Here is a 22399-nt window from a genome sequence, read left to right as displayed (position 1 = left end):
GGGGCGCGCAGCGGGACGCGCAGGGTGCGCGCCGCGGGGAGCGAACAGCAGATTGCGGGCAGCCAATGGCGAGGGCAAGCCGAGGTGGCACCAAATTTCCCGCAACCAATCAGCTCGCAAGGGGGAGGGAGGGGAGGAAAAAAAAAAAAAAAAAAAAAAAAAAAAAAAAAAGGAAGAAAAAAAAAAAGAAAAAAGCAGCCAGGCATCATGAGAGAGCCTGGCCCTCGTCATCCTCCTCTTCCTCAGCATCCTTCCTCCCTCCCGCCCCCCTGCCCGCTCCGCCCCGCCTCTCCCCCCGGCTACGTCGAGAGCCGGGCCCCCGCCGCGATTCGCCGCCCTCCGCGCTGACCCCGCGCATCCCAGCCGCGGGCAGGGGGTCACCGGGAGGCCGGGGCGCGCAGAGCCCGGCCCCGCCAGCCGCCGAGCAAGCAGCCCCCCTTAAATACCTCCGCACCCGCCTCCGCGAGCCGCAGAGCTCGCCGAGCGAGGAGCCGAGCAGAGGCAGCCTCTCGCCAGCGCCGGGGAGCTGCGCGCCCGCGTACCGCCGCCGAGGAGCAGACACAGGGCCGCCCATGCCTGCGCACTTGCTGCAGGAGGAGGTAAGCGGGGCCCCGGGTGCGGGTGCTTTGTCTTCCCCTCGCCCCTTCCTCCTTCATCCCCGCGGCTCCGGCAGCGCTGCGCCGCTGCTGTGCTGGGGAAGAAGGTGCGGGCATCCACGCGTGTCTGTGCGTGCACACACACACGTATTCACACGTGCGTGCCTGTGTGCTCCCCGCTCCGCTCCCTCAGGCGGAGGGGTTCAGTGGAAACTTAAAACATCACCCAAGCCTGGGGGGCAGCCCATGGATGAAGCGGAGACATCCGCCTTTGAGGTGATCTTCCTGGATCCTGTGCCCCCAGGTAGACTGAGCATAAAATACAGGGTTATTTTGAAAACACCCATCGAAACACGCTGGGTGCTTGAATAGCATGAAGGGCTATTCAAGAAGATATTTTGTGCCAAGAAGTCATAAGTTTTTTGATAATACTCAGACTGGGATTTTTAAAGAATTTTCTTAATTCGTTTTATTTTTTATAAGAGAGGGGTTTTACTCGCAGTGTTTTAAGACCAAATACTGCAGCAGGAAGCGTCTCTAGGACAGACGCAAGGTGAAAGCTGGCTGCCCACATGAAATGAATGACTGTGTCTGCATTGCTTGAGCCAAGCAAGCATACAATAGGGAGACTGCCCATTTTTGGCATAAGAAGGTCTGAATAACAACCTGATGCCAGTAAGACATGTGGAGCTGTTGGATTTTTAAAGATTTTCTTTTTTTTTTTTATTTTTTTGACCCTTATAGCAGTCACCCTTTGCCCAAGAGGAGGAGGCAGGCACTTGATTCTAGTGTTTGTGCTCTCACCTTCTCATCCTTCCCCCCTCTGCCAATGCCTAAAAGAGGATGTAAATCATACCCCTGCTCTTTTCCTATCACCAGCACCCACTGTCTCCCTTAGTGCTTCTGTGAAGGTGCCATGACCTTCCAGGGATGCTGTGATGTAAAAACTTGACTTTTTTCCCCTCCCAAAATGGATGTGAAAGGCAGTGTGTTCAAACCATGTTTCATGGTTTTGGCATGTATTTTGGGTCATATCCTGGAAGCTGGAAAGAATCCTGTCCCTGGGTCATGCTGGGCATATTCAAATACACCGGACCCGAGATTCAGTGCCCTGGGGCCCATACACTGCCCGGTGCAGGAGCCTTTGAGCTGCAGTTGGTTGTATAAGCTGGCTGGATACCAGGATCACCTATGGCATGTTCAGTGCTGGGGAGGTGGGGGTGTACACGGGGAAACACATCTGTTCTGCAGATGAGAGCAGCAAACTCATTCAGAAATGAGGAAAGCTAATGAAAATTATTTAGCTGGCCTCCTCCTTCTCAGCCCTAGACCCTAGATCAATTGCCATCCCATTTTCCTCGGTAGGAGCCACTATGGTCATAAGGGGATAAAAATCCTCTTTTTTTCCTCGTTTCCCCCGTTTCTACCTCTCTCCCTCCCTCTTTCCCCCATGCTCCTCCCACCAAGCCTGTAACGGTGGAGCTGTTTCACAGCTGCTTTATAGCCCTTTTGTTCAAGGTTAGTTTACATGTGAGAAATGACCAGCCTGATTATATCAGTGTAATTCCAGTAGCATAGGTATGCTGGTAAAATTCCTCATGTGGCTACTACAACTCCAGAAGAGATTTTTTCCTCTCTGCTGTTTTCTTTGCGCTTTCCCTCCTCCTTCTCTGCCCCTGTGTAACTTTGACAGTGACATAAGCTATCATGGAGGAGAAAAATGCAACTCCAACCCCACATTCTTACTCTGGAAGCGCATGTCCATATGGGGTGTGTTACCTGTCTAATTATACCACCAATCACTGCTGGGAATTTTTCCTGCATAGACAAGTCTTGGGTCTTTTTGGTAGATTGTCTTGCAGCCAAGAAAGACAATTGTACATTTCTGCCAAAATGCTAGATGAGACTATTTAACACTTGGGAACAGGCAGGACTTCTCCTTGCCTAATCTCTGGATTAGAAGCCATTTCTCATGGCTCTTTTGGTGTGGGGATTACCTCTAAATTCTCCAGCAGACGAGAGTATCATACCTTCAACACATTAACTAGGAAAGCAGGCAGAGACAGCCTATAGCCAGGATGCAGAAGTGCCAGTCCCAAGCTCAGCAGCTTGGCTGTGTGCAGTGAAGATAGCAGGATACTTTGTGTCCAGTTTTTTTTCCTTTCAAACCTTTGATTCCCCAAGGAAAAACTAAAAGCGCTCCTCTGTAGAGATCATTTTACTTCCCAAATGTGGGGAATCTGTCGGCCTTGCCAGCTCCTCCCCATCGGAAGGTATGTCTGTAACCCTCTAGTTTCAAGCCTTGGGAAAGGGAGGAGTTGGGGTGGCCACGTAAGCTGCCTGGCCTGATTTTAATGCCTCCCTCAGGAAACTAGGCCATGGCAGGATGGTGGTCTTTTATGAATCCTGAACACCTGAGTGGGAATCTGCTGTTAATTCAGGAGAGGTTTTTTTTGGGAGAGGAACTTTCCCAGCTTGACCATGCTCCCTCCCGGAGTCTCAGCTCTCCTGTTCCTGCTGGCTGGCCTTTAGTGCCCCTTCACCCATGGAGGCAGCAGTCTGGTGGCAGAGGGATGTGTCCCTTGGGCAGGGGATGGGGTGATGTGTGCGGGGCACACCGCTTGCATCCCACGTGCTGGGCACTTGGGCTTGGGGCTGACAAAGGGCTGCGAGTACCAGCAAGCACACGGCTGTCTGGATGGAGATGGAAATCGGTGATTCAGGCTTCAGTGACCTGTCTCATTAGGTCAGTCCTGCCTGCTCCTTTTGTCATGCATGCCTGATCGGGCAGGCTGTCACTCAGCCAGGGCAAACAAGCATGTTCTGAGGGAATGTTGTGTCAGTTACAGAAGGGAGCCAGGAGCCAAGCCGAGCCAACTTTGCTGCTTAAAACTTCCTCTCTGCATGCTGGTGGCCATAGATCAGAGGATTGTCTTCCCTTGCCTCAGTTTGCCTGTGGGTGGGAAATGAGAGAGGGATAAGAGTCTTAGCAGCAAGCACAGGATAAGTAGCTGCAGTTCTAACTAGAAGTACCTCACCTGACTGCTTCCATCCACTGATCTTCAAGCATGTTGGTCTTGCCACATCCCATCTTGGAAGGTGAGGCAGGCAAGATAAAGAGGCACCCCAGAGGAATCCCCTTGTGATCCCAGGCGTGGTGAAAAATAAGTAGGACTTCAGTAGCAGCCCACTGATTAATTAGAAAACTGTGTTTCAGACCATATTTCCTTCCCACCTCTTTGTTCATTCACAAGATTTCCTTTATTGTCTGCTTATGCACAAGCCCAGACCACTAACCCTACTAACCCCCACTAACCCTAACTAAAAATATCCACTAATCAAACTGAACAAAAACAAAAATCCTTGCAGTCTGCAAATGATCTCATCAAGGCCGCTGGTGGAAAAGAGACTGGCTTTCAAGTATTTAGTATTTTTCTTTACTTGGCACCCTACCTTTCATTCACCTCCTCTCTAGAAAGATCAGGTCCCTGCCCTCTCAAGCCATGACTCCATGTGGCCAGAGCAGGCTCTTCTTTGTGCCAAGGGCTCAGCTGAAAGAATGGAGCCTTCCAGGGAAACCACAGGCTGTGAATCTTTACACTGCCAGCCTAGATGCATGTGTTTCTATTTCTTTAATTGATAACCACCAACTTCTTATTTTGTTTTCCCTTCTTTCCTTTCTTGAAAACATCCATTGCTACCTCTTCAAGGAGTTCTCCTCCACCTCCAACACCACTGCTGGTGACACAGTCACCTCCCGGGTGACCAGGAATGGAAATGGCGTCATGGAGAAGGACTTACTCAACCATGAGGACTTGGCAGGAGACCGGGGCATGATAGACGATATCTTTGATGAGACCTACCGGGAGAAAGAGGGTCCCAAGCCCCCGCTGCGATACGTGTGGAGGAATATCATCCTCATGAGCCTGCTGCACCTAGGGGCCCTGTTCGCCTTGACACTGATACCTTCTGCAAAGATCCAGACACTGGCGTGGGGTAAGCACATTCCTCTATCTGTTTCTTGGCATCTGCAACCCCCAAATCTCTTGGGTGTTTTTTTTTTTCCCTTCAGGCCTACAGACTTGGGGATGAGAAAGAAGCAGGGGTGTTCTTCTAGAAGCAGCTGTAGAGCCAGATTTGTAGCAAGCTGTGGAAGGACGTGCTAGTGTCTCTTGTAAGGTCATACATGAGAGGGAAAGATTTGGCAGGATTTGGCTTGTCTGCTCAAAGAACAAACTTGATTCACAGACATTAGGATTGGAAATATCCTGAATTTGTAGCTGCTTCTGGGGTGAAGCATAAAAACTGTTTGATAGAGTACTGTGACAGTGCTAGAAAGTTAGGAAGAAACATGCTAGCAAAAGCACCTTAATGGGTTTTTGGGGAGGCAAGGTACAGAGCACTATTTGCCATGAGACTGCTGCCCAGACATGAGAACCATTCCTGCCCTTACCAGGGAAGCGTAAATCCCACAGACCCTCAATGTGTGTATGAGGGAAAAGAGACAAAATACAGTTGTGCTGAAGATAAAAGTAAAGAATTAAGTCTGAAGCTCAGGTCTTTTATCATTCTTAAAAAAGCACAGATTAGCCACTGTCATCCCAGAACTAAGCCTGACAACTTTCAGAAAATAAATAAGCGTCTCTCCAGGCAGCAAATTCCAGCGGAAAGCACAACCCAGCAGAAGGTAGCTAGGCAAAGCTCTGCTTTCTCAGAGATCTTGCCTTGGGTAGAAACCAAACTTCTCCTTTGACTGCCTGAAAGACAGCTGGGCCCAGGGCCCACTCTGCAGGGGAGATTTGCTTTCCACAAGCTTTTGTGTGGACCCCTGGAGGAGTCCAGAAACCAAATGGCTCCCAGTAGGGAGGTCGAGAGATTGCATCCAGCCCCTGCCTCCCTGTGAAACAGAACATCCTGAAACAAAAAGCAACAGTCTAGATTGAGGTCTGCTGGGCTGGCTTATGGGTTCAGTAGTGCTCCCACTTCCTGGTCAGCCCGGCTATGGATCCTGGGGTGATCCACCTGGTCTATCACACTCTCAAAGTCTGTCTTCCTGGTGGCTGTGTGCAACAAGTATCACAGCTGAACCGGGAAGGAGATGGCTTCCTGCATGGCCAGGCTGACTCTTCCTCTGTAACCTTATCAGCCTCTCACAGGCAGAGGTCTGGGGGATGAACTTCACTGGAGGCAACGGTCAGAGTCTGGCTACAGCATCCACAAAAGCAGAGGCCTTGATGTGTTCCTTGTGCAGCCAGCATGGCCTTTCAGGGGGATGTTGTGAAACAAGACTTTGCTGGGCCTTTCCCTTGTGAAAACCTGACAGGCTGTACTTTCCCCTGGCCTATCAGAGCTGGGCAGAACATGCAGCCTCAGCATGATGTTGGAGGAGCATTTCAGGGCTCTTGGTCCTGTTCTGTGTGTCCCATCTCTGGGCTGGAGGCTAAGCAAAGACTGCTGGCTTCTCTGGAAGCTGAGCTGAGCTGACAGCCTGGGTCCTCCAATTCCAGTCAGATAACCTCAGGATGTTGGGGCAAGGAGAATGAAAAAAAGTGAGTTGAATTTACTGATCTCATTTCAAGCTGTTGATATGCTCCATGATTTCCAAATCCATGCAACCCTTTTCCCTTGAGTGCCCTTGGGATACTTACGAGGGCTTGAGCCACTTTATCCAGAAAGTTAATGCTGTTTTGCATTCTGCTAAACCCCACCCTACCCCAAAATGGTCTCTGAGGCAGTGTCTTTGCAACCGTGCATCTCTTTAGGATGACTGTATGGCATCTCATGGCACTTCCCAGGAATCTGCTTTGCTTTTTATCTGATGTCAATCTCTTCTGCTCTCCTTGCTCAGTCAACTCTGATGTGAAGTGCCAGTTGCTCTCCTGCCACTGTGAGGCACTGCAAGATTCCGTGGTGGATTCTGGAGTGATGTGTTTTGGAAATGGGAGAAGGACGTGGTGTTTGGGGGAAGTGCACTGTTCTGGACTGGCTGAAGATCTGTCTGGCCTTACCAAAGCTAGAGTAGCTCCACCAAGCTCCCTGTCCTGCACTCCTGTTCTGGGAAAGAACCACCGTTCATGGCACCTTACAGCCAAGTCAGAGTTCCCTTATAGTCCATTCTCCTCCAGCACTAACTGGAACTGGAATACTCTGATTCTCCACACCTACCTTCTCAGCAAGGCATCTTGCTCCTTGCATGGCCCTTTTCTCAGCTCATACGTTTATTTGGCATATACAAGGCATGTGAGGCTGTCATGTCAGTGACTTGCTGTTTTCTCCCATCACCCTCTGGTAGCAAGGAGAGGACTGCAGTTCCTATGTTACACTCAAGGATAGTGCAGCAGAGACTTGAGTTGCTCCTGGCAGTACACTGTGGGCTTATGGCAGGCCAGCTCTAGCAATGGTAGTTCTGGAGCTGCTGGAATTTTTGCTTGTTTCTGTGTTTGTTTTTCAGCTAATTTCTTCCTTAGGTTGTGTACATATAATATAAAATTAGCATGGTCCCGGTTGTTCTCTGTTGTGTTGCAACAGGCAGCTGTGGGGCCTGGTAGCTCATCTACCTTCTATAATTTATCCATTGCTTACACCCACTTCATCCAGGCCACCATCTCCTTGATGTTACTCTCCCTTTGAAACCAGTCATATTGGTGACTGTCCTCTTTTGTTTTCATTTCTCTATGTGCTAATTCCTCTTTGTCTCTCAAGCTCCACCACCCTGCCTTCATCATTGTTTGCTGTTCTGCTTTGCTGTGTGCATTGTATCCCCTGATCTCTTTCTGGTACAGAGCTTCCCAGAATGAGCTCGGCTTGTTGGTCAGGTGAGAGCTCACCATCACAAGAGCTCTCTGAGCCTGTCCAGCACTAGCTTTCTAGTCAGCTCTTCTTTTATTTATTATCTTTTCCACTGCACTTCTCAAAGTCTTGCTTAGTCTTTTCAAGGATCATGGGCACATTTTACGTCATTCACCAAATGGCACAGAGACTGAGTCTAAAAGGGCAGGATGAGAAGGTGATGAGCAATTTCTTCTCTAATTTCTCAGATCCAACCTGGAAACATGATTTGTGGGTAGTCTTTTTAGCCCTTGGATGCAGCAGACCGACAGTAATTGTGTTAGCTCCTGTTGGCCTGGACAGCAGTGTCTGTAAATAGGAATGGTTCCTCTTGACATGGTGCTCTGTCAACACCTCAGTTCCCCGCAGTGCCAGAGGCTCTAGAAGCATGGGTTGATACCATATTTTGTTGTTGCTGTATTATCTTTGGACCAGAGTGAACCTTGCTGGGTAATTTAGGCAATTCTGACAGTCAGAAAATCTCAGCCAACACTACCCCCAGAGATATGACCAGCAAAGTGTTTACAGTGGTTCTTTTCCTTTCCCATCAAGACTACAGCTGGCAACACCTTGCCAGTTAGTGTTCCCTCCAGGCTTAAGTAGCAGGTGGTGTGCTTCTCTGAGTGTGGCAGGGAAGTTAGGTTCCAGTGACAGCAGATCCTATTACTCCTCCTAAACACTGTTCCCTTTATGCAACCTGTAAATTTCATTGCCCCTGGTATCTTTCTCCTGAGAGTAGCAGGACTCATCTGGCTAATAGGGACTGGGCAGCAAGGAGGGAACAGTCCTGCACTGAGCAAAAGCCCAAGGACACATGCTGGATCAGGAGCAGCTCTTCATGTAAACATCCCTGGTGTTCACTGCAGGTGGCAATGCTTTCAGCACATTCCTGATTTCTCATCATAACTTGGGTCTGAATCTGGGCCCTAAAGAGGTAAAGCCTAATGAGTCATAGCTATGACTGAACGCGGAATGTTTTCTGTTTAAGTTTTGGAGCATTGAGTGCTTATTACTGCCAGTGGTCATAATTCTTTGTATTCCAGTTGAATGGGTCACTGGGAATATCACCTGTGAGTTGCCAATATTTTGACTCTCGTTTAGTTCAAAGCACAGTATGGAAGATGCCTTTGAATCCTCAGCTGATGGAGTCCCTAAGTCCTTCAGTTTGGGGCAGCATCACAGGGCAGGTGTGAAAATCTGTGCTACTTTTATTTCACCTTTTCTACTCTCTTTCCAATTGAATTCTTAGTGGATGATCTTGGAGGAGTTTTTCTTCTTCCCTGTGAGATGCTAATTCCCTGACTATGCAATGATCATCACTGTACCTGTTTGTGAGGGTGAACTCTCTGAATCATAAGGTTGCTGGATTCTTCTGTATTCCACAAGGATTTCAGTCATTGTGCATATCCTGTCACTGTCACATAAACTCTTAGATATGGCTGATGGGTCTAATTGTCTCCAGGTAGGGTTTGGCTTTCTTTGGGGCTGGTGCCATGAATGCATAGACTGAGAATCAATTGCTTTCCCACAGAAAGTGTCTGCCCCTTAGATAAACTACAGCTTCTGTATACAGGCATGAGGCCAGGCAGCACAGCATTATAATTAGAGTTATGGCCATTGTAGTGACCTGGGATGCAGGTCCAAGAGAAGTCAGCATGAGCTGCTGAGGCTCATGGCTTTGGATGGAGGCTGAGTCTGTTCTATGCCAGGGTACCCAAAAGTAGGTACTTTTCCACATTTTTTACAAAAGCTTCCAGGAAAGGATACCCAAAAGCAGATACTGGGTTGTATGGTTTGGAGTCTGTTGGTGTCCCCATCACATCTCTTTTGCGATTCCCTGTGCTTGCTGATAATGTTATTGTTGCTGGTGTCATCTTTTCCCAACAGGGATATCCACAGGCAAATTCTGAGAATTGTCTGTATAATTGTATTGGATAGCTTTGTGAGCTTGGTTCAGCTCCGTTGTCTCTTGCAAAGACTGGATCCTGCTGTATTTGCATGCTTGGCTCTTCTGAAAGATTGCCAGGTTGGTGGGAGACACAAGGCAGAGTTGTGCTGGTCCAAGGCTTGTGCTGTATTCAGCAGCAGGCAGGGGAACCAAGGGAGAAGATGATGGGGAATCACAGTCAGATCAGCAGACAGGGAAGGTCACTCTTGTGCAGTGGGATGGAAGTGAGAAGGGTTCATGCAAGTTTAAGGGGCCAGAAGATGATGTTAAATCAGCCAAGACAGGCTTTTAGTGGATAAGAGATTAGACTGGGAATGTAGAAAAACAAAAAGGAGGTGACAGAAGGAAGACGAAGCAGGAGATGAACAGAAATAAAGCTTGCATTATTTTCAGTGAAAGAACCGGGCCATGCCTGGCACAGATCTCAGATTTCTGATTCCAGACAAGTTTCTGTCAGAGTATCTGGTTTTCTGGATTCAAGATAAACTTGATTAGAGCTATTTGGCTGGACTGAATGGCTGAACATCAAGCACACTACCAGCAATTCCTATCCATGGACTTACATGAAGGAATAAGGAACTCTTTTCATGACTGATTCAATTGGCTGAAATGTGCAAATTTATACCAGGAGAGTTTCCCCTGGGCAACTGGTAAGAAGCATTGCTTCCTTCAGAGGACTAGAGGTGGATCAGTTGACGTGTTCACAGATGTGCACCCTTCCCTCTTTGTGTCTGAGCTTGCAGAGCAAACCAGCTGTTGAATGCTCTCTTTCTGCCAAACTTCCTGACCCTTCCTTCCTAGAGGAAGAGTTAATCTGCAGAACCAATTTTCTTATTACCCTACTTTCCTAGTGCAATGCTACTATGAAACTCTTGGGATCTGTTTTAGGATCAGATGCTGGAGCTGAGGTTTATTTCCAGAATTCCCAGGAGGATAAACAGGCACACAGAGCAGGGCAAATATGAACTCATGATGTATGGGAGAGGGATGTGGTTTTTTACTAGATGCCAAAGGGGCAAGGAATTCCTTCTGCCCTGCGTGAAGAGGGAACACATGAAGCAGCCTCAAAGCTCAACAGGGCCCAGCAACATCTGCCTCTGCCATGGGCACAACTTGCAATGAGTTGTTAGCCCTGGGGTTTCCCTCTGTGAAAGGTGCAGCAGTTGAGCAGAGGGAGGGATCAAAAAGACCCTAGGAACAGTAGCCTCTGGGCAGATTTTAAACCAGTGCTAGGGCTGAAGGTGAAGCCCAGGCTTCAGTGGGAGGATAGGTTAGATCTTTTTTTTAGCCAGCTTCTGCTGGGAAAGAGAGCAGAAGAAAAGCATTACCCTGGGCTTGAGTTGTCCCCCTCAAGAATGCTAAGATTGTCTACCATCTCTTTGTGAAAATAATGCAGAAGAGATTTAGGGGCGATTGGTGACATAGGAAAGCAAGAGTCTGGATTATTCGGGGTGGAAGGAAAGGGAGAAGCTGTTCCCTGGTGGACTGCAGTGCTTTTACAACTGTGCTTTATGAAAGCAGCCAGTTTATACAATTTTGACTACATGGCACTATGCTGAAGAACCAACTTTGTGAGTTTTCTAAGGGGGAGCCCCCTTCCTTGTTAGAGATGAAGAGCTGAATTGATTTGTCCCACATTGCCTAGGAGGCCTGTAGTAGCTCAGGCCATCTCATATTGAGTTTTATTGCCCCAATCTGAGTTCTCCGTGGATTCCTCTCTTGCTTATACAGCTTTGGGGGAAGGCCCACCTTTGTATTGCTCTGCCTGAAGCTTTGCTCCAACTGCTTAAACACCTTTTTTTCCTTTGTAGCTCTTCTGTGTTTCGTGGTGAGTGCTCTGGGGATCACAGCTGGATCTCACCGCCTCTGGAGTCATCGCTCCTACAAAGCCACGCTGCCCCTGCGCATCTTCCTGACTATTGCCAACTCCATGGCCTTCCAGGTAAGCACTTCCTCAATGTGCCAGAGGTCCTCAGAAGGAATCCCTGTCTCAGATATGGGACGCAATCTGATGAAGAGGTTCCTCTCTCCTACTACCTCTTGTTAAGAAAAAGAGAGCCCTTTCCATCTAACACTGAGGTGCTAGAGTCTGTCTCATTTTCTTTACCTTGTCCCATCAGAGGATAACTCTGAAACAAACCCAGTGTTGAGAGGACAACTGGCCAAAACCAAAGCAGGAATGCACCTTTCTGTTAAGGTGTGGTCCCCCTGTGCTTGCACCAGGTCCCATGAAAGAGGTGTGGAAGTGTTAAGTGTTCTCCTGGTGTTGCCTCACTCTCCTTTTGCTGTGTGCCTGGTAAAGGAGAAGACTGCAAAGCCAAGGATGTAGAATTCTACGGGATGTAGAATTTGCTACTTCATAATGACCAAGAACTTGTTGAGATTTAGGGGATGTTTCTTTCATTCAGAAGAGTGATATTTAGGACTAATCATGTTACAAATCACTCCACTGCCTTTCAGAGAGTTGTCCCAGGTCAGTGATATTTTAAGGAGAGAAGGGTTGGGCCCATTCAGAGTGGCACAAGTGACTGCAGGCACTGTTAAGCACCTTGGGAAATTGCTTCACCTCTCAAATGGCCCTAACCTCAGGAAATTGCCTAACTACTGTGAGAGTACTTCACAGTCCCCAAAACAAACAAAACTGCAAATCTGTAGAAGTCAGAGTGAAAACCCAGATTGGCATGGCACAGAAAAATAAATCTTCTCTCAGGCTTGCTGCTGTAAGTCAGCCCTAACAACACTCCATCCTCCAATGGTACTGAAGGGTTGCTTGTCTGTGGGAAGTACTCAGGAAGGTGTCAGAATGCAGAATAAAAAGGTGAACACAAAAGTATCATTGCTGTGCTCTTAAGTAATTCTCCAGAGGATATTACTTTTTTTACATGTACTCAAAACAGAGTGAAGTTTTTTAAGCCTTGACAAACTTTCTAAAACATCATTGAATTTCTTCTTCTCTGATAGTACCAAACAGTTATCTTTGATGAGGAAGGGGAGGGACCAAGCTGCTGATTCCAGCCAGTGGTCCAGCACTCAGCAAGGCAACAGGATGAGTTGCTATGTATTAGCTAGTCCTGTACAAAGACCATCTTTCACAGGGTTATAGGGCAGAGGGGGAAAGAATTTGCTGAGCTATTGCTGTAGGGGATAGGAATAGACAAAGATGAGAGACAGACAGATATTTCAGCTTCAATAGGAACTAATCCAAAGTTTTACTGAAAATTCTATACTATTCCTCATGGATTTTTTTAGTAGTTACTTCCAGTGAGATCAGAGAAGATTTATGTTGAAATTATGTTGTTCCTATTAGTGGCAGGAAATCAGGAACCTTTAAGATCAGAGAAGTTTATGGACTGTTTTATCTTAGCTCATCCAGAAAATGCCTGTTGGCTGCTCAGAGACCTGTGACTTGTAATTTCTGAGAATTTGTGAATTCTGCCTCTAACTGGCTTTTCCACCTGCAAGACCTGTCAGCTGCAGCACAACAGAAGGTCTCATGGTTATAGCCTGTAGCTGGAAACTCCCAAGGAAGAAGACATTCTCCTTGGCTTTGCTTGCTCTCCTCAGAAAGTCATGATTTTCATTCAGGGTTGCAGTTAGAGGTGGTCCCAAAATAAGACCTGTGGAAAAGATAATGAGCTAAAGTTTGTGTCAAGATACAGATTTTTCAGGTTTGAGACTCCTGATTTTGTTTGTAGACAGGATGTGGTGGATGAAGTCATACCATGATCCAGCTGTGTTACATGGTCTCTTTCCAAATTTGTGCCTCCTGCCTCCAGCAAGATGGGGAAAACCTTCCCATATGTGCAAGCCCAAGTTGTCAGTCAACTTTCAGACTGGGCTTTCTCATGTTACATGGTGCTGTGTAGGGTCTGGAATGTGAAAGAGACTTTGGGTCACTGGTGAAACTTGGGTTTCACCCATAGCACAGATACGAGTTGAGTTTCTCTGCTTACTTAGAAGGTGGCAGCTGGGCCACCCTCTTCTGGGGGAATACTGAGTGACCAAGCTCTGGCCACAATCAGCAAGGGTTGCTGATACTTGGAGATACTTGGCTGGAAGGAAGGCAGCACTTTCCACTATTAGGAAACAAGTAAGAGTTTAACTCTGGCCCATTGCCGTCTTGAATGGCCTGCAGGTAAATCATTTTATCTCAGGTAAAGGAGGAGTGGTTACAATCCTTGAAAAGGGCTTGAGGAGTCATGTCTCTGTTAGAGGCTCCCTGTGTGGACAAGTCCCTTACTCTTTTGAGGCAAAAAAATAGGGATTGCCATTTCCCTGCCTTCAAAGATTTTCAGGAAAAGTCCTGGGTATGCAGGAGATTAAGGAGCTTCTTGTGTAATACAGGTAATAGAGCCATGGTTAGATCTCTATTTCATGTTTTGTAGGATGGTGTAATACATGGCTTTAAGCTCATTGAAATCTTGATACAAAGAAATGATCACAGGCTTATGAAAATCTATTCTTAAAAAGAGCCAAAGCAATCATTTCATAATACAAATGATAAAAGCATTGACATTTTCCAAACAGTATTGATTTTGCTGCTTAAATGGAACAGTAATGGGGCTGAAGAGAGGTATTTTTGAGAAATGTCATTGAAATGGTGTGTTTGTTCTCCTTCTAAAAAGGGACCGTAATTTTAAGACTGTTTGATTTCCAATGGGAAAAAAAAAGTTAAAAAAAGCCTTGCCCCCCCGAAGTTAAACATCTGATTAGGCAATCCCAGGACAAGCAAGGCAGGATGACCTATGGGAAATGTCAGGTAGAGGGAAGGGGCAGGTCAGGCCTGGCTGGCAATGTGCAGGGATAAGGATGGGGACAGGGATGGGGATGGCACAGGAGCCGAGCATAGGAGAGGAGGCAGCAGCCAGCCAATGAGAGTGGCTGCTGCAGGGGTGGGGCACAGGCTGAGCAATCAGAGCCTGCAGCACCATGGGTGTGGTGCAACCCCCCAGCCCAGAGCTGGCCAATCAAAGAGCAGCACTGAGGCACCCCTGGAGCTGCTTCCCAAAAAACTGGAGCGGTGCAGCCAAAACCCAGCCTCTGTTTTAAAGGTCAGAACCTCCAAACTCTAATGAGACAGAATGCGACTGATACAAGTTCACGTCAATAGGATTTGAGTATTTAAACATTTCGGGCCGTTTTGTAATTTGAAGGGAACGTCTCCAGCCCTGACCCCTAAGTTTTCACTCCTGCTGACTTGCAGAATGACATCTACGAGTGGGTCCGGGACCACCGTGTGCATCACAAGTTCTCCGAAACAGATGCAGACCCACACAACGCCATGCGGGGCTTCTTCTTCTCCCACATTGGCTGGCTGCTGGTGCGCAAGCACCCCGACGTCATCGAGAAGGGACAGAAGCTGGACCTGAGTGACATAAAGGCTGACAAAGTGGTGATGTTCCAGCGCAGGTGAGTAGTGGGGTCAGCCCTAGTGGGGAGCCATGGGGAATGGAGCAGGGACAAATGGGCTGGGAACTCAAGTGGCTTTGATGGAATGTGAGAGGATTGGGGGCATCATGTAAGAAATGTGACTCTTCAGCATGGCCAAGGCTTTGCTGTGGGATGAACTGTGAGAAATGAGCTGTTCCCCTCCTATGGGAAATGTTTAGAATCCAGTGCTACCTCTAGCCCTCCCTTCTCTTGCCTGCAGCATCTTGCCAGCAGCAGGCTGAGCTTCCCACCACAAAGCCCCCCCACACCTCACCCCACAGCCCAGCTGCTGTTTTAGCTGGCCCAGAGCCCACACACAGGTGCCTCTGAGACATCCTTGGAGATTGTACACCTTCCAGGCCATGTGTGTGCCCCTCTTCCCTCAAGTCTTCTGGAAACTGGTAAAAGAGTTGAAAATGGAGATGTGAGAGGGGCAGCAACTGGGAAGAACAGCTTTGATTCAGTGGTGCCTCTTGGGTAGGGTATCTCTCACCCATCTGGAGCTATACTAGGACCCAGAGCAGGTGACCCTATTGCAAGGGCTGCAGGGATGTGGGACTGAACCCAGTAGTAACCAGCCTAAGTGAGACAGTTCCTAGTACAGTCCCAAACTGACTTCTTGTGGGTCATCAGAGTGGTTCACCTTCCTCTATTCCCATTCTTCTAGTGTGAGAGAGCCCACGTGCTCATCTGTGCCACTTGCTTGCACTTGTTGATGGGGTGTATTTGTAGGCAGACCCGAGTCTGCAAGGAGGAGTTGCAGCACTGGGCCAATGCCAGAGAAAGGACCATCAGTGGGACTCTGGAAGTATGGGGTTGCCTTTATGGGGAGCAATGTAGCTGAGAAGCAAATGACAGATGAGGCCAAAAGCAGCAGCTTTTCTGGGTGTCTGAGTGTCTGGACTCTCACTCATCCCCATGGTGATGGGAGCATTGCTTTGTGCAGATGTGAGGAGAGCATGATTTAGTCTGAGTCTCTTGCTTGATGGTAGGGCTTGGGAATCTCCAGGCATGGCTTCTGCATATCCAGAGCAAAAGATACAAGGCTCAGGAGTGAGGCATTTCTGCACTTGATTTTCCCTGTATAGCTGAGCATGAATCCTTCAAATGGAGGACTGAATCAGTCCTTCCTGTTCTGCTTCTGCCACTGAACACCTTCCTCCTGGTCCCTTCCTTTCCAGATACTACAAGCCTTCAGTGGTGTTGCTGTGCTTCACACTGCCAGCTGTAGTGCCCTGGTACTTCTGGGATGAATCCATCATCATCAGCTTCTTCATTCCAGCCATCCTGCGCTACACCTTAGGGCTCAATGCCACTTGGCTAGTGAACAGTGCTGCTCACATGTTTGGCAACCGGCCGTATGACCAGAACATCAACCCGCGGGAGAACCCCTTGGTCAGCCTGGGGGCCCTAGGTATGTTCAACACCTGTGTCTCTGCTGCAGGGGGACTCTAGAGCAGGGACTGCCTCTCGGGGCTGCAGCTGCTTCTAGGAATTTCTGTCAATCCAGGTGACCCTATTTCCCCTGCACCCTTCCCTTCCAGCCTTTGCATCTGAGGGTGTTTCCTGTGCTGGCCAGTGAGTACATAAGGGCAGTGGGGTTATCAGCTCCCATCAGACTCTTTCCAGGCTGGAAAGGACTCTGCTACACTTAGCACCTTCTTATCTCAATGGCAGTATTTTATTTACCCCGTTCAGAGGTCTGTCTGCCATGTTCACTAGACTGAAAAACATGTGCTGCCGTCACTGCATATCTCTCTGAGATTTGTCAACTTGAAAACCAGCAGATTCACATTTTGACATGTTCTCAGGACAGCTGTTGATTTTGGGGGTACTTGAGGGTAAGAAAAGATGGAGTAAAAAGCTTTCATGCTTTTTACTGAAATTTTGGAGATGTAGTAAAGTACATCGCAGGATCAGCATATGCTCTTATCTGATTTCCCCAGCCTAAATCCTCATCTGTTTTGCACCACTGTACCTCAGTGAGGCTCCACTGATTTCCACCACCAAAGGATCTGCTTGTGGAATTTTAGTAGAGAGGGATTTGAGCTGCAGAGATTCAGGGGTAGGAGCAGGAGTTGAGGCAGTGTCTTTGAAGGGGTCCTAAGCACTGAAGCCAGTGTTGACAGTGTCCAGAACAGATAGTGGCTGACTGGTGTAGATTGCTTAGCAGAAGTGTCTTAGAAGTGTCTGCTTTTTTCCCCATCTGGAAATGTCCTTTGGATTTGACATTAGGATTGCTAGTGTTGTGGGAGTATTGATTAGCCTGGTTTGCTTGGGGCTTGCTGCTGGTCTAGCTGGTAGCTGAATTAATACTAGAAGATTTCTTCTGGTGGGAGGGGAAAAACTATTAGGAATCATCCAGGTTTTTGGTGCAGCTGGGGAACCAGGGCCTTTCACCATTCCTTGCCACATGCTTATTCTCCTCTAAAGCATCAAAAATCCTCTGTGACTGTTATTGTCTCAGCCCTAGCATGCTGGGTCATGCCCAAATGATACAGGGTAGATTGCAAAAGGGTGAAATTGGGCTGAGAGGAGAGAGGAACTTGGACTCAATCCAGAGCCCATTACAAGAATATGGTGCTTTGGGTCAAGATAAAGGGTCTATCATCTAGAGCTCTGCAACATCCTCTCCCTGGTCATGTTTTTTAGGAGAAGGCTTCCACAACTACCACCACACCTTCCCCTATGACTACTCCACCAGTGAGTTTGGCTGGCGCTTCAACTTAACCACAGCCTTCATTGACCTCATGTGCCTGCTGGGGCTGGCCAGTGATCGCAAGAAGGTCTCCAAGGAGGTCATCCTGGCTCGGAAAATGCGGACTGGAGATGGAAGTCACAAGAGTGGCTGAGTTCCTGCTCCCTTTCACACACACATCCACACCTCTCCTTCCTCCTTTTTTCTCCCTTCCCACCCCCTCCAAACACGCTGGACAAAAGTTTAATGTTCTGTTAACTAACTACTGAATAATGCTACCAGTTTGCTTAAGATAATGATAATGAGTTTTAACACCCCCTCACACGCTGCATTTTGCGGGATGTATTTAAGATCTAGGACTCTGCCGTTGTAACACAAGGCCACCCTTTCCCTCCTTTCCTTTCCCTTTCTGTTTTCCTCTCCAGCCTCTCTAACCTGACTCCTGCTTTACATTTTCCCAGTCTCCGCCTGGAAGAGAAGCTGTCAGGAAGTGGCCTGGGGAGGCCCATTGCAGTTGGCTATGTACTATTTAGTTAAGGGAAGCCTGAACTAGCCAGATGAAGAGTTAAGCCAAAGTCAGTGACCCTCTCCCCACTACCTTCCTCTCAAAGTTTTTGCCACTGTCCCTCCTCTTTTCTCAAGGGCTGCTCACAGACATGACATGGCTAAAATGTTCTTCCTGGGAAAAGCAGCCCCATCCCTTGCTCTTGCCATCAGAAGAATTGCTTCTTTCCAAGATGTCTCTTGGGAAGTGTTCTCCACTGCTCCTCACCACCTAGCCACTTTGGCTGGGAAGAGTAGAGTGCCCAGACTCTCTCAGATCCCCAGGTCCACCACTAGCCAGAGGATGCAGTAACAGCAGTGGGCACTGGAGAGGGAGTGATGGTGGCCTTAATTTGCGCTCCCTCTGGTGTCACAGCCTCCCTCCCTGCACTGCCCTCTATGCCATGAGGGACTGAAGGCAGAGTGTGACTCTGAGCTCCACAGCTGTTTTGGAGAGGAGAGCCACAGTGAGGAGGAGGACAGATGGGTGTGCCACTGGCTGCCAAGGGGCAGGACCAGCCCATAGTGTGTTTTGTTCACCTCCACCGAGATTTTTACTGGCAAATGGAACTTTGCCAAAATGGAGAGGAGGAGAAGGATTTAAACCAAAGCTCCACCTCTGAGCTAAGCTGCTTTATGTGCTGGAAAAACAGGGTCCCTTCTGGGTGGTAGGCAGATCCACATTTTTGCTGAGCACCAAGACAGGACAAGGGAGCACCTGCAGGTATAGAGAGGAGTGAAGGTGTCTGCAGGATCAGGTATTTTCATCCTCGGGGGCTCCACTGAACAAGTGCCTGAAAAACACCAATGTGGGGCCAGGTGGCACAGGGGGCTTGAGGAAGTTGAGACCTCAAGGTGAGACACTGCCACCTGTGTGAGCTACCTCTGTGCTTTCTTGCCCAGGGTCTGCTGTGTTGGTTTGCCATTCCCTGCTGCCCAGAGGGAGTGGGAAGGAGAGGCAAAACCAGCTCCTTGTTAGTCCCTTAGCTTGCTTCCCGGCCCCCTCGGCGAGCCATCCCGCCACCTCGCTCCTTTGCCAGCGACACAGGCAGCGAGGGCGGCTGAGCCTGCAGAAAGGTCACTTACATCACTGAGCCCATGTGGGCATGCAGCTGGAGGGTGCTGGGGAAAAAGTCCACGTGGGTGTTGTTTCCTGCAAGTTGCAGAGACTAGCTTGAGTTCAGGCAGTCGGTTACATTCTGGATGTTACGGCATCACGCCCCTCACTGAGCTGAACGTGCTTTTTCCCCCTTAATTCTCCTAGTTATTATTAATTTTTATTACTATTATTGTTATTAGTTGTAGCAATAGTACTGTTTTTGTTGCTTCAATGCATCAATCGGAGCTGGAGGAAAGCACAAGAGGTAGCTGGAACAAAGTGATATTGGAGTGGGGTTTGCAGCGTCTCCCTTATTCAGGCAGGCCAGGGAAGGCAGAGACAGTGCAGATGCCAACTTCCTCACCTCAGCTCTGCCACGTCGCAGCCAGGGAAGCCTCACGGGAGCGAGTGTCTGCAGCTTTGCTTCCTCCTGCTGCAGTGAAACTCGCCAGGAGCCAGGATAGCTCTGTGATGTTCTTCTTAACAAGAACGAGCTTGTTACTCAGAAAATAAGTCTGTCTCCTCACCTTCCCCTCCCTGCCACCACCATGACCTTGCTTTTGCTCAGCAATGGGACCCTTTGAATTTTTGAGCCATTAGGAGTGATGTGGTCTCCAGCCAAGAGGAACAAGGACAAATGTAGAAGAGAGTCCTTCAGCTCTTGGTTTCAGGAGGCAGCGTCCTTACTGCTCTGAGGCTGTTAACTGCCTGGGTGCTGGCTGGAGCAAAGGGAGTTGTGGCTACAGCTGTATCCCACCATTTGAAAAAAAACAAACAAAATCCCTCCAAAAATGGGAAACACTGTTAGCTCTGTAATTGTGGGCTGACTTTGCTCTAATGTAAACCCCTCTGAACTCATGGAACTCCTCAGAGAGGATGAATTTGATCCAGCCAGTAATTAGAAAGGGGTGAGGGGAGGGGAGAAGGGGAGAATGATTTCCTTGCTCCTGGTGCCCTTAAGGTATAGTGTGACATACTCTACAGTAGAGATGCGTGCTGTGAAATGCAGCAGTATTTCACATCCTCTCAGCAGAGAAGCAGGGCTTGACATCAAGGGTTCCTTTCAAATTTCAAGTGCTGATTCAGGTCCAGAATCTGGAATGAGAGTGGAAGCTGAGGAGCAGTAACCAAACAGTCCTGGTGTTTGTCCAGTCACTTTAAAGGTAGATTGGCAAATATCTCTGGGTGCCTTAAATCTTTCTTTAATATACATAGAAGTATTGACAGCTATTTGCCGTTTTTTTTTTTCTGAGTTATGAGCATTCAAGGGGTTTCTTAATTATTTAATTGCCTACATTGAATTGTGGGTGCAGGTGATTTTGAATGTATTTGAGTTAGAATTTTTGTTAGATTAAGAAACAGATACAACAGTTTAAGTAGAACTTTGTTTGAGATATATATATATATATATACGTATAAATATATATATATTTTTGGTGGCATGTTTGTGTTCTGGACGCATCGTCTGTATGTTTAGCTTAAATGAGTCTGTGAAAGGTGGAAGCAGAAAAAGCAGCAGTGGGACCTCATGGCTAAAGCAGCTGGGACCTGTTTCCAGCTTAACAACTTGCTCGCTGCATCATTTGGGACAAAGTCACTTAAAAACTGTGCCTCAGTTTCCCTATCTGTAATGGGGTGTTACAGCCTGCCTCCCAGAGATGTGGGTGAGGCTCGCTGCTGACCAGCCGAGCACAGGAAGGAACAGTATGAACCACACACACTGCTGCTGGCAGAAGCATGGACTGGTTTGTTTTCCAAAACCGTTCCCAGCCCTGCTGGTATTGTGAAGAGCAGAAGTCTAAATGTTGAGTGTTCAGGGAAGGACTGGAAAGTTGAATCTGCACATTGTCTAAGCTCTGTCACTGTTGAAATGTGAGTAGGATACGATTTTTCACAGCTTAGGGATTTCTGCATAGTAGTATCTCTGTTTTGTGTACTGGAAAAAAAAACTTTTTGAAATAATTTCTACTAATATGGAAACAGACATCTGGTTGTGCTGATCTGAAATTTTATTTGTTCATAATAAAATTGATAAATGTTACTTTAAAACTTGTTGGATTGATGACATGGTGGGCAGGGCTTGGTAAAGCATGAGATACTCCATCAGGATGGGAATGCTGTGCCTTACTGCTTCCAAACCCTTCTCTTCCAGGAGGACCAGGGGAAAAACGCCTCTGGCGCTTTAAGCATCATGAATGAGTGGATTATAATGGCTTTCATACTCCAGCGCAGGCCAGGCAGGCACACCCCGCCAAGGCTGCCCTTGGGGTTACTGCAGGTTAATTCCAGCCGGGGCCCCTTGCCAGGGCCTTGCGGCTGGCGGATGCACATGCGGCACAACACGTAATACCGGCAGCGCGCCCGTCAGGCGGGTTCATCAGCCTCTGCAGGGGAATTTTCCTCACGCAGCAGTGAGTGGCCCTGCTTATCCCCACCCCTTCTGCAGCTGGAGGGAAGTGAAAGGAAAAGGGGGAAATCCCCTGACCAAGTATCACTTTGATTGATAGAGGCTTCCCTGCACTCCCATCCAAATGCCTTTTGAGCACAGTGGCGAGTAAGGCCATCTCCACATGGCACCAGCTTGCTCCATGCACAAGCAGGCAGGGGGGATGGCCTTGTTCGTGGCATCTTTGCCACCTGCAGCACACTGGGACCCCTGGTCCAGCCCATGTTTGCTGGCACCGCCAGACCCTTGCAGCTGGGCATGCTGAATCCCTTGGGAAAACAGGCCCATGCTTTGGTTTCCAGCTGCAGCTACTTTGGGTGGGAAGGCCAGAGCCGGCACACTGCAAATTGGAACTGGGGGGGGGGATGAAAAGAGAGTTAGACAGAAGGTTGAGGCTCTTCCAGCAGCTGTGTTCTTCCACCTGGAGGTATGTGGCCAGCCCAACCAATCTGACATATGGCTGCTTTGAACTGTAGAAAAAAAGCAAAGCAAATGCTCCTGCTCATCAGCTGGTCACAGTACCATGTCCCTGGAAGTGACAGAGAGGTGCTGCTTCTGGTAATCTGGTGCACTTTTGATCCCAGCTGTGAGAGCACAGCCCCTCCTAAAACAAGTGAAACAGAGAAGGCAAGTCAAGTCTTCAAAACTCCCTGATTATTCAGCCAAGTCTAAAAATAAAGTTAATGATCCCTCTGTCTGGATTTCATGAGTGCAACTCCAATCGCAACCTCTCCCTCTTCGTTAAAGACTGTTATTAAATCCCCTGCCCAAAATATGTTTTCCTAAACTATCAAGCCCTTCAGCAGTGCCA

At 48.2% G+C, this 22399-nt stretch overlaps 1 protein-coding gene across 1 annotated transcript; it reads left to right on the top strand.

Moving 5' to 3' along the window:
* The first annotated feature begins 235 nt into the window (after window positions 1-235).
* Window positions 236-21191, top strand: SCD (stearoyl-CoA desaturase). Its single transcript, XM_039709184.1, has 6 exons — window positions 236-599; window positions 4307-4592; window positions 11184-11314; window positions 14576-14781; window positions 15984-16216; window positions 17455-21191. The coding sequence occupies exons 1-6, from the start codon at window positions 573-575 to the stop codon at window positions 17652-17654; spliced, it is 1083 nt and encodes a 360-aa protein (XP_039565118.1). The 5' UTR covers window positions 236-572; the 3' UTR covers window positions 17655-21191.
* The last annotated feature ends 1208 nt before the right edge of the window (window positions 21192-22399 follow it).

This window comes from Passer montanus, unplaced genomic scaffold, assembly GCF_014805655.1.
Source record: "Passer montanus isolate IOZ18808 unplaced genomic scaffold, ASM1480565v1 scaffold21, whole genome shotgun sequence".
NCBI classification, from domain to species: Eukaryota; Metazoa; Chordata; class Aves; order Passeriformes; family Passeridae; genus Passer; species Passer montanus.
The sequence above is the reverse complement of the archived record's forward strand: the minus strand, read 5'-3'. Positions and strand labels throughout refer to the sequence as shown.

What these genes read in the sequence shown, in the direction of transcription:
- SCD (XM_039709184.1), top strand. Translation starts at nt 573, where the DNA reads ATGCCTGCGCACTTGCTGCAGGAGGAG. An exon ending in GTGGTGATGTTCCAGCGCAG is followed by an intron (nt 14,782 to 15,983) that starts GTGAGTAGTGGG and finishes CTTCCTTTCCAG; the next exon opens with ATACTACAAGCCTTCAGTGG. An exon ending in GGTCAGCCTGGGGGCCCTAG is followed by an intron (nt 16,217 to 17,454) that starts GTATGTTCAACA and finishes CATGTTTTTTAG; the next exon opens with GAGAAGGCTTCCACAACTAC.